Source organism: Phalacrocorax aristotelis, chromosome 2 (genome assembly GCF_949628215.1).
Source record: "Phalacrocorax aristotelis chromosome 2, bGulAri2.1, whole genome shotgun sequence".
In the NCBI taxonomy this organism is placed as follows: domain Eukaryota; kingdom Metazoa; phylum Chordata; class Aves; order Suliformes; family Phalacrocoracidae; genus Phalacrocorax; species Phalacrocorax aristotelis.
In genome coordinates, this window is record NC_134277.1 from 73,594,317 (window position 1) to 73,612,295 (window position 17,979).

Consider the following 17,979-nt stretch of genomic DNA (forward strand, 5'->3'; position numbering starts at 1 on the left):
ACCCACCAAATCAACCAAATCCAAGGCATAAGTTACACCTCTGTGGAGAAGCACTTGTCATTGCAATCACGCTTCTTCCCCTGGAAAATAACTGTCAAAGTTCACGAATGGAAGCCCTTAGTAACCCAGCTACATCTCTTCCACAACCGGCTTCTACGGCACACGCTTCTGCTTCCTGGGCCTTCAGTGTCTCACTTAAAAAGCAAGTCTCCTCCTGCAGCTTTCTTTCCTTCCACCCAAAAATATCAGGATGTACGGACAGCAAAATATGTGAGTCGTGCTGCAAATTACCCAAGTGAACACCAATTCAGGATACCTTAAGGCTTTTGGGGAGAAGGAGGGGATGAAGCAGGCAAGCACATGCACAAGACACCCCAGCCACCTGTTGTCCCCAATACAGGGGGAACTGCATCAACACCACTAAAAAATGCACACACGAATGAAGAACAGCACACAGGTATACATGTCCTGGCTGCTTCTCATGTTCTCAAAACACTAAGAGCAATGAGACATAATTAATTTAATTTAATGAAGACAATGCATTTTATGTAACAAAAAGAGGAGCTTAAACTAGGCTCTTTCCCCTACCCAAAGCTGTGAGTGGTCCAAATTAAAAAAGTGATGTTGCTCCCTAAAGGAAATACAAGGAAGTACTGCTGCTTATTGGTGCAGACTCCAAAGCAGTTCTCCCTTGTCCAAGCCATAACGTTAGCAGCGTGAAGGAGTTCAGCCCGAACACACGAATGGAATTTATTGCTTTGATGCAAGCGCCCTGAGCAAAGCACTCCCAGGTACCGATACACCTGAACACGGACATCACCTGCCGTACGAAATGGGACTAACAAGGGCTCGAGTTAAAGCTAGCTAATCACACACAATAAAAGCAAAGGCCAGCTACACTTCAACGTGAACAGTCTGCTTCTCTCATCCTCAGAGAGGAAGCGCGTACCTAAATTAACTAACAAAAAGGCTTGTCAAGGCTGATCATCATCCATTTTCACAGGACAGATGATGCAGGCCACCCATTCCCAAAACACCTATGAGTACGTTTCTGCTGTTTCAAGAAAGCACATGCTAACACCTGTTAAAATATCTACCAGAGGACGACAAGTGGAGAAGCCTTACATGTACCAGAAGCTGGTGATTCCACTATTAACCACAAAATGTACTTTTCTCTTAGAACCAAATTAGCAAGTCACTCAGGCACCTCAACATAGAAAATGTCCAAGATGCTTAACATACTTTTTTACCCAGAGTGACTTAAAAGTCAAAATTCAATTTTTCAAAGCTGACAGAAATTACACTGGCAAGTCACCTGGCCACTGTGTGCAATCACACTCTTTAAGAGCTCTACACAAATAACGTCCCTCGTGCAAATGGATCTTCAAATAAACTTCAGACACCAGGATGAGGGGGTGTCTTCTTCAAAAGGAAATGGATCTCTCAAAATCCCGAGATTAAATAAGTAAACAATTAAGTAAGATTAAACACAAAACGTTTTTGCTCTGGAAGGTTAGGTGCAGGAAAACTGGAATTTGGAAGTTGCATTCCACAGGCTGCTATGGGAAAATCGGCAAAGGAGACAGGGGAGGTAGTCAGGCCTCCCTCTCTAATGGTCCTTGGAATACCTATTTTAGTTCAGGAGCCTAACAACGCCTGTGGGGGATTTTGACAGCTTTTCTTTTGCCTCGCTGTAGCACCTCTGCTGATGGCTGGGACTCTGCAGGTGAATCCTGTTGTTAAAACAGCTGCCTTTCTCCACATCTTTAAAGAGGTATTCAGATTCTCTTAGCCTTACTTAGTTGAATCACTCTGAATAAACAGTCTCCACCCACCAACTACTTTTGTGTAAAGCACCTATTCAAAGGCAACCACCATTATTGATTGCCAGGCTGGCCAACCTGAAAGCTGAAATACCACTATAATAATAAAAAAAAAAATTTTAAAAAAAAAGCAGGATACACCAGAAGGCCTGTGTTGTTTCTAAAGGAAGCACAGGTCCAGGCACTGCTCAGTTACATCAGGACAATTCCTTTCGCACTGCAGGAGGCTGCTCTAACAGGTTTGATGCCAGCACAGCCACGAGCCAAACATGCCACTGACTCTTCTCCCTTTTGTCCAGGCCCTTTTCCTTGTTCTGACCCTTTCCCAGCACAACACGAACAAGCAGTGCAATGGGAGTCCGCAGCAATGGCAATTATTTGTACTTTCAACATTTCATAATCAAGCATTAGCACGAGCTCTAAATAAGTTTTGTCACCCTGCTCAGAGTAAAACGCTGAGGGAAGGGAGGTGAGATGCTCTGGTACTGCTGCCTTGGAAGCCCGTGCTCTTCTAAATCGCTGGCCCTCAAAAGTTGATATGCAAAACAGAGCAGTAGGGTGGGGTGGAGGGAACACCTTCAGGTGGGAAAAACATCATGACTGGCAGACATGAAAGATAAGCCATCATCAGATTTCTTGCACCGAAGAAGAACAAAGAGTCAATGCTCCTGAAATTCCTGTTCAGAAGTACCCCAGAAGAGAGCCAGCACTTCCCACCTCACCTATTTTCATTTGTAATCAAACGCTGATAACCGAACCTGGGCTGGCAAAGCTCTGCAAGTTTCAAGCCCTTCCTGGCTCCACACAAAGAGCTAAGTTTTTCAGTGTATCATCAGAGAGTGGCATTTCCAAAGATACCCAAGTCCTGCCTTTGAAATCGCTGCCTATAAAGATGCTTCTAAATAAAGGAGGCTGGGGGGTGAGGGGGGGGGAGAAGGGGGAAGGGAAGCGAAGCACAGAGAGCTGCAGCTCCCATAGGTGCTGGTTTATGTAGGATAGTTGGAAAAAAAATAAACAAAACAAAGAAGCCACCCAACACACAGAGAAAGGACTCCTCATACGCCTCCCCAGAGAAAATCTGCTTTAACTGCTGAACAACAACTTGGCAAGTCAGATCTCCCACCCCAGAATAAGAAACAAGCTGCTGCATGGTCTCAGAAGGCAACTCCTTCTCACCCTCAAAGTTTACATCTGCTCCTCAAGACACCTCCCAGCAAAGCTGCAGGGTACCTGAGCGCTCCATCCATGACGAAGCTGCACTCTAAAGAACAAGAAGCAGTTCCCGGCCCCTCTCCAAGCTGCAGAATACTCTTGAAAAAGCGTATTTTAAAGCTGTAATCTCATGACTGACCATCTTGCTTGAATTCAGAAGGGAGGTAAAAGACAAAGACATGGAGCAACAGACACTCTCACTACCTTCAGGAGAACCGAAAGCAACCTCTACAGGCAATTATCTGACAAGAAAGAAGCTACCACACCATCAAGGCAGACGTCTCAAACTGGTACAGTAACATGGTCCAATAATACACTCATTTTAAAACAACCTTTATTGTGCTGAAAGAAGACGACATGATTTCACATGTTTTAAGAGTGTACACCAAAAACACAGATTTCCAGACTTAGGCATCATTCATCAAAAAGTTAAAAGGGGCTTTTTCTGCACATGCATAGATTTCAGACTAACAGGATTTACTTGTTCTCTGCCTGGTCCTGGAGAACTTCTGCAGTTTCTTTCTTCCCAAGGCTGTCCCTACAGGCTGCTATCCAACATACATCAGATGCTCTTGGAGCAACAGATAACTCTGGAAGGACATTTGCAAAGGGCACAAATCAAGGGCCCAATGCTGGTAAAATTTAGGCATACTGGAGGAGGGTGGAATGACTCCTGTATGTAGATAACTTTGAACACTTGACAGTCCCCTGGAAAGATTTAAGCTTCATGCACATAAGGGTTTTTTTTTCAGATGTTTTACTATCAAAAAAATGTGGTTTAAGTCAATAAAAAAATTATTGCAACTTAAAAAGTGAATCCCTTACTAACACACTCAGGTTAATTTTAGCATCCTTCTGTTTAGCTGCTTAGCAACACTTATCCTATGACCTTCTAAGCACCACCTACTTTTACAAGGGATAATGAATATGACCAAAGGGATTTATCTATATGTTTTTAATCTATACAATGTAAGTACATTAACAGTTTTTATTTAAATGAGAAATCCAACTGAGAGCAATCCAAACTATTTCTGCTTAAGAAGAAACTTTCACAGCCTCAAGCCAAGCTACTGTTATGATTGCAGTATGACTGTATGACTTCGACGTAGGCAAAGTGATAAAATCCTTAAGGATAGAGGAAAGCACTACAGAAGTCAGTGCTTGTATGCCTTGGGAAACACTGCACTTATTATGGTACCAAAGGAGATTATAGATATTACTAGCAGATAATGAAGACATTTGTCTTTTCCCCATTTTGAAACTTTTAAGAATCTCCTGACCCTCAGAATCAAAAGTAAGAGCCATTCAGTCAGAGGGTCAGTGAATGTTTAAAAGACTTAAGAATGGGTGCACAACCTGGGTGAGCTGAGTCAGAACAAGATGTTTCACTACACTGAAATCTGCAAGCAAATAAAGTTTCAAACACCCAGGTCTGGGTAAAACAAACAAACAAGCAAGCAAGCAAGCAAACAAAAACCCAGCCAGGAAACACCCTGTTGTATTCTGTCTTAATTCCAAGCCAAAAATATATGTATTTATTCTTTAGGGTCATTAGTTATTAAAAGAAATGTGTAAGAGCGGCTACATAAAGAGTCACTAATGATGGACAAACAACAGTTTGACAACTAGAAGCTGCCTGCGAAACCAGAGCAGAAGAAAAGTTTACTCGACTGTACTGAAAGGATGGTGTTTTTCCAACTACATAGTACGAATTTGGTTCCAAATACGGCTGCCGGGAGGAGGAAGGTGAGGGAGCAAAAGAGGCCGGACTGGGCCGAGCACAGCTGCCCTGCCCCGTGGCACGGGAGGAGGCTGGACGTGTCCCTGCCGGCAGGTGAGGGAGAGCCCTGGTACTCTGATTGATTGGATGATGGATTCATGCTGTTTCTGGGTTTCTAACAAACAAAAGGGCCTATTCTTCCCTGGATGTACCCAACTCCCGTTAAGGCTAATCGGCATTATGCAGGCACACCAAGAAAAGGCTATATACCCTTAAGTCTTCAAAGAGAAAATTAAAACCTAAAACAAATATGGCTGGCCTGACCCTGAGTCACTGCATCCCTTTCACGCACGCTGACCCTGTGGAAAACAGGAACTGCGGTAACAAAACTCGGTGCTTGTGTCAAAACGACAGACCTCAACGAAAAAACTTCAGCCATCGTAACAGCTGTCTACTGTGCGCCGCAGGGGTGACAAGACGGCGTTATTTAGCAACTGCTCCTGTTGTTAATAAGCGAAGTTTTTTCCAAGGCACAGGGCTGGAGTCTGGTGTTGGAATGGTAAGAAACACCAACAGCATTTGCTGTCTCCCCTACTCCAAATCACACCGAACTAGGTGTTTAACTACTTTCTCAAATACGTGACCACACTTGGTTTTACCTATGACAGAAAACAGGGGAAAGAGGGAGTCGGGATTAAAACCGGATGGTTGGGTGTCGTATGTCGTGTCCCCCCGCCAACCTTCCCTCCAGAAATGAGTTCAACAGCTCCTGGGCAGGATGCTGGCTCCTCAGCAGGCGGTACCAGAGCATCAGCTCCGGGCCGGACACCCCCGGCGTGGCCGTGGGAGGGCGGGGGGGCAGCCGGGCCTCCGTGGGGTGTGCGGCCGAGTGGAGCGGGGCTCGCAGGGAAATGTGCTGAGCCAGGAGAAGCGCTCTCCACCTCCTGCGTAACTCAGCGAGGAGGATGCCGAGCAAGGCAAAGAGGTGAAACGGGGAAAATAAAAAAAAAAAAGGAAAAAACGGGGGGGGGGGGGGGGAGCAAGTGTGCGTGCGGAGGGGAGGCGGGGGAGAAGTGCAGGGAGAAGAAGCCAGAGGAAACTTATCTGCGACATGACAAAGTTCAATCCACCGCCCTCCCTCCTCTGTTGAAAAAAAAAAAAAAAAAAAAAGAAAAAAAAAAAGAAAAAAAAAAGTTGCAGCATCTCGGCGGGCCGCGCTCGCTCCCCGCGGCCCGGCCCGGCCCGGCCCTGCTCTGCCCAACAACAGCGGCGTCCCCCGCACCCGCGGGTGGGGGGCTGGCGGGTGGAGAAGAGGCCCCCCCACCCCCTGCATTACTACCCGGGCGGGAGGGTCCGCCTGGCATCCCCGGGGCGGCCCCCGCCGCGCCGCCGGGGGGGTCCCGGCCCGTAGCAACGGCGATGGGGAGCGCAGTCGCCTGAGAGACGTGTGGCGGGCGGCAGCCGCCCGCACCGGGCGCACCGCGGGGCTGGCGGCGGGGCGGGGGGGGCCGCCCCAAACTTTGTTTTCACCCCAAACACCACCGCTGCGGGTGAAGGGGGGGGGGGGTGTCTCCACTTCACACACACAACCCCAGCCAAGACGGGGGGGGTGAAGGGGGTGAAGGTGGCCCCGGGCGGGACAATCCTCCCCCCCCGCCTCGGATGCTGCCCGGCTCCTTCCTGTAGTGGTGACGCCGCCCGGGCGTCCCTGCCCGCCGCTGGCCCCGCCGCGTAGGGATGTGTCCCTGGCACCGCACGAAGCCACCGGGATCGGGGGGACCCGAGGGGGGCATCGCCCCCCTCCCCGGGCCTGGCTCACCTCCCCCACACCCCCCCGCCACCGCGCAGGCCGGGAGGAGAAAGGACACGCACGTCCCTAACCGGAGGGGGGGGGGGTGGAGAAAGAGGAGGAAAAGGAAAAAAATAAAATAAAATAAAGAAGAGGGGAGGGGAGGAGTAGCGGGGTGCCGGGGAGGGGGAGGCACGGCCGGCCGGCCCCGCCGGGGGGGAGGGGGGGGGCGGAAAGTCAGAGAAGAGATGCGCGGCGCAAGCCGGCTCTACCTGCGAAGAAGAGGCGCCTTCATCCCAACTTCCCGGGTCCAGCCGCGGCCCTCCCGGCCGGGAAAAGCGGGCAGGGGCCGCCGCGGGAGCCGCCGCCAGCGCCGGCAGGAAAATAAACCCGAAGGAAAAGTTAAAAGGCTGCGGGCTCGTGAGACGGGGGCGAGCCGGGCTAGAAGATGTTGCTTCCTCGCAGCCCCATCCAAATTGTGGCGGTGGCTGGTTAAAAATAAACTTTGCAGCAGGAGGGGGGGGATGATCTGGCCGGATTCCTGAGCTCAGACGGTTTAATATGGATGAGCATCAGGTCCTGAAGGCAAAACGCCGCGGCTGGTGCCGCTGGTTGGTAGAAAGTCTGCAACAGGGAAGGGAAAAAAAAAAAAAAAAGCCAGGAGCCGCGGAGGGAGGAGAGGAGAGGGAGGAGCGGGGGAAGGGAAGAGGGAGGCTGCACGAACTCATCATCATCTCCACCGCTGCCAGCCAAACTTTTTTTACTCCTTTTTTTTTTTTTTAAAGGAAACTTCCCCCCCCCCCCCAGAAGCATTTCATTTCTGAAAGAATTCGCACGACCGGCCGACACGCTGCACCGTCCTCACCCCCGCGCCTGCCCCCTCCCAGAAGTTTATTTTTCCTCCTCTTTCTCCCCACCCACCCAGCCTTTAAGAAAAGGAAAAGCAGAAGGAAAAAACAAAAACCAAACAAAACCCCCCAAAAAACAGAGAGGTCCCTCCGGAGTTGAGGCAGGCTGCTGCCCTTTGTGAGGGAGCGCGGCGGCCGGGCAGCCCCGCGGTACTTACGCCGGACTTTGCTGGGGCTGGGCTGCTTGCGCCGCGACATGCCGGGAGGAGGATGGGCCGCCGGGGGGGGCGCGGGGGCGCGCCGCGGGTGGGTGGGTGTGTGGGGGGGGTGGGTGGAGGGGAGGTGGGGGGGGGGGCGAGGAGAAGCGCGCACGGGAGGGAGCCGCAAACTTGTTCCGGAAAAAGGAATCAAAATGGCGTTTCTGTGGATGTGCAAAGTTCATCAACTCCGCGCTAACTTCCCGTCCTCCGCGCCTCCCGGGAGGGGAGAGATGGGCACGGTTAGGGACCCCGCCGCGCCGCGCCGCGCTCCGCGGGCGCCCCCGCCCCCTGCCCGCCCCCGCGCTGCCCCGCGCACCCTGATAAGGAGACACATCACGTGTCGCCGCGGCTCCTCTCCCGGGGACGCGCCGCCGCCGCCGCCTGTTGCAAACAGCATCTCTATCTCGCCCTCCTCGCGGGGAGGGGCGCCTCGAAGGGGAGAGGAGGGAGCGCGGCTCCCCCCGCGACGGACACACACGGACGGACGGACGCGCACCCCGCCGCCCACCGGCGGGATTCCCCGGGCGGGCGGGCGGGGGGACACATGGACACGGACAGACGGGACGCGGCCAGGTGCCACGCGGCGCCCTCCCGCCGCTCCCGCGGGGCTCCCCCGGGCGGGCCTGGCCGGGCGCCGGCCGCGCTCCCAACCGGGCGTCTGTCGCTGTGTCTGCGTGTGCGTGTGCGCGCGCGTGTGTGTGTGTGTCCGTGTGTCCGTCCGTCCGTCCCCCGCCGCCCCCGGCCGCGGTGAGCGCTCCGCGGCCGGAGCGCATCCGGAGCCGCCGGCGGAGCCGCGCCGCCGGCTTTAGGAATTCATCTGGGCTCTCCGCTGGCCGTGGAAATGTCTGTGCATCCTCCCCCTCCTCCTCCTCCTCTTCCCAGCCCGGTGCCTCACCAGGTACAGCGGCCGCGGGCAGGAATCCGCCGCTCCGTGTGCAGAAGTCAGCTCCTGGTTTTGTTTGCTTGTTTGCTTCCTCAGAAAACTTTCGTCCTTGTGCACTTTGGGTCCCTCCTGGGGTCGGTCACATCCATCCGGCTGACGAAACCTAAAGGACATGAAATTTAACGTGACCCAGAACATCAGCACAGGAACAGAAGGTCCAAATACCACGTCTAATCAAAGGCACGACCCGGCCCTTTGCAAATAGAGGTAGCTACAGACCGCGCGGGCACTGTGCACAGCACTGCGCCTATGGTCCTTTCCACCGCTTGCACTGCAGGGGAAGGTCAAAGATGCAGAAGACTCAACAAGTGATGGAGAGGTGTTCAGAGTGGTGGGGGTTTCACTTTAAAGCCAGCACCGGTTTAGCGTTGTGTGACAAAATCATAACAGTACCTAAAATATCTGGAAATACTGCATCCTGAAAGCTCGATGGAAAAAAAGAAAAAGAAAGAAACCAGCACTCTTGCAAGCAAGACTGCTTGCGAGGCGTGCCGTAGTGAGTATAGGAGGAACCAGTTTACACTTTAAGGAAATGGTTATTTACACTATTTCTAAAGCTACTAAAACTAGGCCTTTTTAAAGCTGTTTCTGGTGAGATGGAAGCCTGAAGCCGCAGGCTGTTTTTTAAAGAAATCAAGTCCTGGCCTGTAGGCAAAAGGCTTGTACCAGCTTACCTGGTATCCTAACTCCTGACTGAAATGGGATTCGCATGGAAGGGAAGGCTAAATTCCAGGTACGTGGCAGTAAGCCCTCCACAGACCCTTTTCGTGAACAGTCTTTTGCCTGTAAGGTATCGTCGTTAACTGCCTTCGCACCAGTCTTTTCAAGTATTGGATAAAGGCATGCAAGTCAGGAGTACGCAACACCTGTCTCAGAGACATGAGCTGTGCTTCATGTTGGAAATAACCCTCCTCCCTTCCCAGCTCCGAGTAAAACACCTGCAGCTCTGGTGGTACGGAACCTGGAAATGCCAAAACTGCAAAACCGAAAGGCGCACGCATGTATTCCGAACTCGGAACCGCACCTTCAGCTTACGTGCGCTTGTTGCGGTGGTTTCTGCAGGCTGAATTTTTGTCAGCCAAATTTTGTGCACGATTACACGTGAGCTTTGTGTATAAATTTCAATACCATTAAGCTCTGTTAAAGTGGAGTTGCTGACTGACAGAAGAGCTAGAGAATAGTTTACCCCACAGTATAGCAGCAAACATTAGAAAGTGCGTTCTGATTGTTCTGCTACAAGGTTCTTACTTTACCAAAAAACCATCAAGGGAAGTCATTAGAAACAAACTCGTTGTAAAGTGTCTTTAACCTTTTCATGTCCGTCCCCACTCTACCTGCTGACCTGCAGTGGCAGAACGGTTGGTAAATTCAACAGCTTTATGGCCAGCTTACACCTTTACTTCGGCGTCTCTTGCGGTCGGGCATGCGATTAAACAGAAACCCGAACAGTTGTCCCTCTCAAGTTCAGATGTTGTTCATATCGGAAGACTGCAGTCATTTTAGCCTGCATGGCACAGACATAGAAACTGCGTGGAGGTCAGGCCTACGAGTTGACAACCTAAGGCCTTGGGTTTTTTATATCTTTACATTTTTACATTTACATTTTTTAACATAAATTGCAGTCATTGAAACTGGTGCAAATTTCTGTATGGATAATCATCTTTGGAGGCTGGCAATGCATGTCTCATTGACCTGTGGCTAATATCTCTGGAATAGTAGTGGAGGCATTTTGGACCACCTCCGCATGAAGATTCCCATCCACCCTGGCTGTATTTTCTAACTTCAAAGGTGCCGTAAGCACCCTTCCACGCGGGAAGTTTAGCCAGCGGACAGACAGAAGACAAAAATGAGCGGTGTTCAATTCAGCATCTGAAGCTTGCTCTAGAAGCATGGACGTGCGATTATGTAGGTACTGTAAAGCTGGTGCTGGAAAAAAATCGGGATTTAAATGCTTGGAGAAAATATGTAGTTTTTTTAAATGGCATTTATATGTTTTAAGCATCCCTGTTCTTACAGAGAAATGCAATGAAGGGTGAATCAGCACATAGTATAGTATGTTAATGCTGTAAATTAAAAAATACAAACCAAGTTATATTAAAAAAAATTAACTACTGTGGTTTATAGAAGAGTAAAAAGTAAAAAAGACTAAAAAGTCTTTACCAGTTTAGGAATGAATTTTAATTCTGGGCTATCACGGGGCAAGAGAAATGAAAATAACTCAGTTTCCAAACTTTCCATCATTTGAACTTTTGTAACACATCCGAGAGGTCAAAACCCACTGTGGTCTAAGACTGAATGTGAAATTTTGAGCAAATGGTTTCTTTTTTTTTGTTGTTATTCCAGTGAAAGAGAAAGTAGAGATAATTTTTGTCTAATAAAAACCACTGTTACGAATAAAATGACTCTTCCAGAACGTTACTACATTGCTTATGTGATACAGCTATCCATTTCACTCTGCATTTTCTACCATCTGCATTGCTGCCCGTCTCCTCTGGTCACCCTGTTCGTGACAGGTGAAGTATTTAGTCTTCATTTTCTTATGACTGCACGTGGTTTGTGTGCTTTCTGGATATCGTGACATCAATGCTCAGCAGTGATGGTAAACATGCTAAGAGGCAAGACGACCTTCTCTGACTTCTGTATAACCGTCCCACACCTCTCCGGTCCTACGCAGTGATGTGAAATGCAACGAACAATAGTACAAATAAAAACAAGAGTTTTGTGAAGGTATTTGTGTGTTACCAATTTCGTTAAAACCATTGGGTGGCATAGCCATGTTGGCGATATAAAAGCCACCTGCTGCGAGCCCAAGAAAAGGACAGCTCTGCCCCCACCCACAACTCAAATATGAGAGATGCTGATTAAAGGTATTCAGGGAGAGAAGAAAAACAGGATGTGTAGCTTACACGAAGGCCGCAACTTCAGGATACAACGATGTTTTACAGCACAGAGATTAAAGCAAACATCGGTGTTAAAAGAGGAGGTAAAGGTTAGCAAAAGTCTTTTTTTTTCTTCTTCTTATTAGACAGTATCAGGGTTCTCTGCTTTAGATCATGGTATTTAGAAGTTACTTTAATTTCTTGCAATGTTTAAACATCCCTTTCAGCAAAAGTAACTCGGTTCGGGATAAGGCCGTTCTTCTACTAACCAGGAGTATTTTACAGGCTGTAAGAGGCAGCGTTGGTCCCTGAATGCCTGGCGACTGCATTCGAAGGCGGGGTGAGGGCAGCTGCCAGGAGTCAGCTCCCTCGCCCTGACACATGGCTGCACAGCCACAGGGGATGTCGGAGGCGTTGGAGGCCCTGTCCTCTGCCTGAGCTTGTGCCTGCGCAGCATCCGGAGTCCTCTCACCGCCATCCTATTCCTGATGCCCTTGCTCATGCCAAGAGCCAGAATTCAGCTGACAAACTAACGCAGGGAAAAGCCCACTTGGAGGATCAGAGAATATGGCCCTGAGGGCTTTGAGAAATAAGTCTTTATAAAACCTAAGACCAAAAGAAATGCTCAAATTTCCTTTACATTTCAAACAGGTATTTCTTTAAATGAACAAACATGCCAGTGTTGGGTCTATTCATGGGTTAGGGTTTTGCTTTGCTTTTGGGTTTTTTTTTCTTCGACTGAGGCACAGGGTTCTTGGATCAAAATGACCAAGCACAACTGACAAGTATGACCACCATAAAGGCAGGGTAATTATACAGAATAAAAGGGGGCAAATTCAATTAAATATCTTTCCTAAAAATACAGGGTTTTTTATTGGTCCTAAAAAATAAAAAATGCTTGGAAAACTAAAGTTGATGAATTCGTGCAGGGGAAACCCACGCAGAAAAGCACATCACATAAGACCAGCCGCAGACTGTCTCAGAGCATTTGTCGGATGCCACATCATCATACAGCATTCCCGTTTTCCCCATGTGGGTAAATGTGATGCACCACCATGCTCAGCTACCTTGGCCTCTGGAAATTGGGCTGCTGGGGAGTGAGGGAGCAGAGTGGTGGAACTTGCTCCTGCAGCAACCCCACCCATTATCTCCAAGTGCAGATTTGCATGATCAGAAAGTCAAGGCTCAAGCTTCAGTCCAAATTTATCTTAACATTAGCCTTTAGCGACTGAAAGAAAAGCTGAGGTAACACAGCGTGCTTAAGCAATTTACTTCACATCTCAACAGAGTAGCAGTGGCAAAGCGGGAAATAAAACCTGTCTTTCCCCCAAAATCCCAGTGTAGTTCTTCAGGTACCAAGCCATCCACTCTGCTTTATGACCTGTTCTCCGCAGGCAGTATTTTAGTGATAACACACAGCAAAAATAAAAGATTGAGTGCTACGTATTTGTTCCTTGTTTGCTCTGAGCCGTTTCAACAGTGCAGAGCAGACCTTGAGCTGACTCATCTTGCCAGCTAGGACTACCTCTTGTCTAAGGACTCACCTGGAAATACAAAGACAGTATTTCTGAAACCCACACCACTTTTTTCCCCCATAGATCACAGCCCGTAGGGCATATTGCAGGGCTGCTTGAAGTCTCTGGCTGCAATAATTGCTGGCCCCATCTCCTTCTCTCCCTTCACTGTGGGAGTCTCCGGCAGGTAGATGCAATGCAGAGCAGCCCTGCTGCTGGGACTGGACCAGCTTGAAGAACTAGTCCCTTCCCCAGCCCTGATTTCAGGGTGTAAAAAGTAGCATAAAGTATTCCCTCAAACTATTGTAGCAATGACCAATGTTTCTAAATCCTTTCTGGGGAAGATCAACAACTGAAACTATTTTTTCAGTCATATAGGATATACTGTCATATGTCCTATATACAATGGTAACTGTAGAGAATGGCTAGAGTGATATGTAAGCAACTGACATGTCTTTCAGCCTCATAACCAAAACAAACAACAGGGGCACAAGAGGGTACAAGTTTAGTAACCAAAATTCTTAAAAGAGGAGGATTTTAAATATTAGTACATTTTATATGGATAAAACTGAGGAAGACCCCCCTGCATACTTAATTACTTTGCAAATTTTGGAACAGCACAGCCTACTTACTCCTCAGACTGTTTAAAACCATAGCATAAAAAAACCTAGCAAGCAGATGTTTGGCATTTACATTCTCAAACAGTTCTGTGATTGCTAATGTACAGCCTTAGAAACAGGTTGTATAGCCCATGTGCAAGTGTGCCTGTGTAGAGATGGAGTGGGGAAAAAGAACAACGGTAAGAAAAACCACCCACTGCAATACTTTCACTTCTTTTAAAACTCTGTGTTGTTGCCCAGAAGCTTTTGTTGCCAGGTAATGCAAAAAACACAGGTGTGCGAAAAGAAGTTAGTGTTTAATGCCCAGCTTGTGATTTGGTATCAAATGAGACATGTTTCATTCTTATTGACCACCCAGCCTCTCACACCTAATTGATTGTTAGTTTAAATGTGATTATTTTCCCTCCGGAAGGGAAGTAGTAAGCCAGCTGCGTGTTTCCCCATGTCTCATTTGCTGGGGAGACTGGATTCTGAAACCTCACAAACAAAATAAATGCTCACGCTAACAGTGACTTCTTCATGTTCAGTCGTTCAAAGGGCTGCTGTAGCACCAGCGGAGACACTAGCAGCTAAAGGAAGGCAGCGATATCCAGCTGAAGCATTACTTGCCACCTTTCGGTATTATAGACTAGAGATGGAAAATACTGCTATTCATTCCCCGAGGCTGCCACAGTATTGCTCTGTGCAATATACTTTTCAGTGCTGTCTTGTTTTAGTTTTAAATAATCCTCAGTTACAGAGGATTCAACAGCTTCTGTTGGGAGCTTCGTCCGTACTCTTGCAGATTTTGCTGTTAGGACGTTTCTCTTGATTTTTCCAGCCTACATTTTTACTTTCTTTACTTCATGCCACAGCTAATTATAGCTCAAAGAGTGCAAGTAGGAAAGGGGGTGGGGAAGAAGGAAAGCCTAATCAGCTCAGGGAAAATATGGTAGTGCTTTGAGATGCACACACAAAGCAGCAGAAAATAGGCAGAGAGGGCTAGCAAGCAGCAGAGAAGTGAAGAAATAGGAAGTGAGGCAGCAGTCATGAAGAAAGTATGCAAGGGAGCAGTTACCCTGCAGGGAAGGAAAAAGCAGGACAACTTTCAAGGGCAGAGATTAATGTAACTTGGGGGAGGCTGCAGTGACAGGTTTTGGGGAAGAGATGAACCGAACTACCAGGGAAAAATGGCTGGTGGATGCAGTAGGCAAAGAATCAAGGGGGAAGCAGAAGAAAATGGTATGGCTCAGGGAAATGAGCATGGAAAGAGCTGCTTTTGCTTTTGTACCTGCTTAAATTCTGATTGTGCCTCCTTAAACCGGAGGCAAAATTGCCTCAGGAGAGGTCTATGCCATAAAGTTGTGCAGGCCTACTTACACTAGTCAGATAGATGTACAAGGGACATGATTTGCAACTGAGGTTAAAACCGAGCTACGCAACCAAAAAGCAGTAAATGTTCAGTTATGCAGTCAGAACTATACTTTCACTGGCACAGCTTGTGGCATTCAGACAATGATAAGATAAGCCACACTGGCAAAAGCACAGTTCTGTTCATGTAAATTGTATCAGGGGTAGGTATACCTCCACCACAGCGTACAGGTGTGTAACTACACCAGTAGACCTCTTTGCCTGTCAAAACAGCCATGCTGTATTAGCAGATTGTCCATAACAGAGACATGATTGAGACAGGTAAAAGGAATTCTTCTACTGGCATAATAAAATTACTTCCACAACAACAGCAAAAACTGTCAGCGGAAGATTTCTCCTGGCAGAAGACGACAGCTTTGTGGACCAGAGGGGCATAAGATAGGGGTGTATTTTAGATCATCTCTGGAGCTTTCATGCAAGAAACTACTTGCTTCTACAAAAAGAAAACTCAGTACTTGCAAAGTGTTTGAATATTAGGAAAATGTGGACAAGAGCATTTAAGTCCTAATATTGACACTTTTACCTTCATTTGTCATTCAACATTCACTTATCTTCATTTTTAAATAAAGGATTCTTGAGAAGAAAGTATTCTCAATACACTTTTCTGCATTCCTGTCTTCAACTTGTGTAATAGATAACATTCCATATTCTTGTTTCCTCCTGTGCGATACAAGGAAGGTGAAAATTCTCTTAATGAGTGTCTAGAGAGGAAAGATTTGGTAGACAGGGTAGATACGCTACTAAACATATTTTTTTTTCTTTTCAATTGCTTTGGTGGTCAGATAGGACTGTGCTTTATCTAAAATGAAACTCGAAAAGGAAAAAAAACCCCAAACCACTATTATTAAAATGAGCGTAAGAGAGCTGTTACCTGAAATGATTCACTGAATGGAAATCTCGACTCTTGAAACAAACGTTTTCTAAGAACAGGGCACAGACATCAGCCTCTTTTCCTCAAAAGAACTCCAAGTAACTAGAAAGGGCAGAAAACATTTAAAGTCTAAATTTTTAGCTTGCAGTCAGTGGCCCATGTGCTTACAGCAAAGGATTAAATTGTTTGGGATTAATGTCTATGAAAACATCCTGAAATCCTGAGAGTCATGCAATATTTTTCCTGCAACCTCTTATGAACTGATAATAGATTTATGTGCCTCCGCAACCTCACTGGTGGAATAATCTTCACAGCTATTAATTTTTATTAAATGGCAACTGCATATAAGATTTTCTCTAATAATTTTCTGAACAATCTTATGCACTGACTTCACATAGACCTCCTGAGGTTGTTTCATTAACCTGTCTGTTTTATGCTATCTTCTTTCCCGCTCAGAAGTGGCTGAAGGTAACTTTTAGAGTCCAAATGAGCAGCCTGAGTAGTTCAGCAAAATTATTTTTAAAATGGTCAAATGCAAAGAAACTGACAAACAAGAAAAGGCCTGAGGGTGGAGCCTAATGTCACTGGAGTAAGAATTATACAGAAGACAATCCAAGAGAAGGGCTGAGGAAGACACTGCTAAGGTGTAGCACTGTCGATAGGAGCACTGGCTTTCTCCCTCTAGAGATTTGGATGCAAAGCCTGATTTAAATGCACATAAAAATTAATGCGATGAATTCACCTTGGAGCCCTCTGAGCAGTGGTCCACATGTAAAAATACCATCTGTTGAAGGACGCCAATGTCCTCCACAATTACTTATCCCCCTACACACACACACACACACACACATGCTAAATAAGGCTAGAAAGTTGCATGAAAGGTCTCTCTGACTGGTATTTATAAGATCTTTACTATGGTTATAGTTTTATGCAACAAAGAACTGAGGAGCGAATAGTCTCCTAAATGACATGAAATTCTGAACTGTGGTTTCTGCTATAAGTGGGGATGATTCACCTCAGAAGACCTAGTCTGTCTTTCTCTGGGCACAGACTTAATCAGTAAAACTCCTGCCTGATGTTTTTGTGTTAGCTCTTAAATCCCTGATCCATCAGCCAATGGACATGATTCACCAAAGTCCACACACCTGCAGATGATGTTTCTGGTCTAGACTCCAGGTTACTGACACAGCAAAAGGAAGGAAATATTCCCTGTGCCTGCATGTGGTGATTCAGTAGAGCTGGTATCACTAGTCCTATCCTATGATGAGCACCACATCACCCAACCACGCTGGAAAAGAATGGGCAGGCTCAGATTTCATATCTGGAAACTGACAGCTCATGTAAAACTTGGTACTTGGATAATACTGCATGTAAATAGGAACTAGAGCAAAATCTTGTGGCAGCAAATTGGGGCTAACGATAAAAATGGAGAGTTTTGGAGAGCTGGGGCAACAGCTGAATGAAGAGAAAGTAAGATGAAGGGGGTGTATAATAGTTCAGTATACAAAAGTTTGGTAACGTGGAAACTAATGGAGACAGTTCCTGGCATGATTTTGGGCTAGTGCTGACTGCAGAGAACTGCTGTACAGCTGGAGTACTCGTGTGAAAATGTTAGCAGCATATGTAATAAAAACCACTGAACTGGAATTATACAGAAATAAGTTATTATTGAAACACAGCTGTACTTTGAACAAAGCATTGAGGAATTTAAAAGACAATGATTTGCCAAAGGGAACAGCATAAACTTATCTCAGCCAGAGAGCCACAACCAGTTCCCGTGGCTGCTCCCCACCACTGAGTGCAAGCCCCATTTGTCTGCAGTAATGAAATGGGGACCAAAAGCTTAATTAGATGGCACACTCCACATCAACTTCTATAAATCGATGTCCTTTCTTTGCATGAACTAAAACTTGTCAGTGTCTTGCAACTTTTTTCATCCTCTTCATCATTGCTATCACTCTTATCATATGAAAGTTGATCACAAGGGAACTGTAATTATTCAGCTAGCAGCTAGTGGCGATAACATCAAAGCAAACCTATGTGTATAGGGTTAATGCATGATTATTTTAGCATCCCAAAGACTTTGGACT

The 17,979-nt window shown here is 47.1% G+C and overlaps 1 protein-coding gene across 10 annotated transcripts in view; it reads right to left on the minus strand.

Annotated features, from left to right (window-relative positions):
* Window positions 1-8,641, minus strand: part of RREB1 (ras responsive element binding protein 1) — a 126,325-nt gene extending 117,684 nt beyond the window's left edge. For 3 of the 10 annotated variants that reach the window (XR_012659059.1, XM_075084086.1, XM_075084084.1), the window contains exon 1: window positions 7,969-8,310. Coding sequence is in view for 1 of the 10 variants with exons in the window: in XM_075084087.1 (XP_074940188.1) it covers window positions 7,611-7,650 (40 nt within the window). In the remaining 9 variants the exon portion in view is untranslated. Of the gene's footprint in view, window positions 1-6,816; window positions 7,176-7,610; window positions 7,930-7,968; window positions 8,316-8,547 lie in introns of those variants that run through there. The other 7 variants (XM_075084087.1, XM_075084088.1, XM_075084092.1 and 4 more) reach the window with 5 other exon arrangements.
* Between the last annotated feature and the right edge of the window lie 9,338 nt (window positions 8,642-17,979).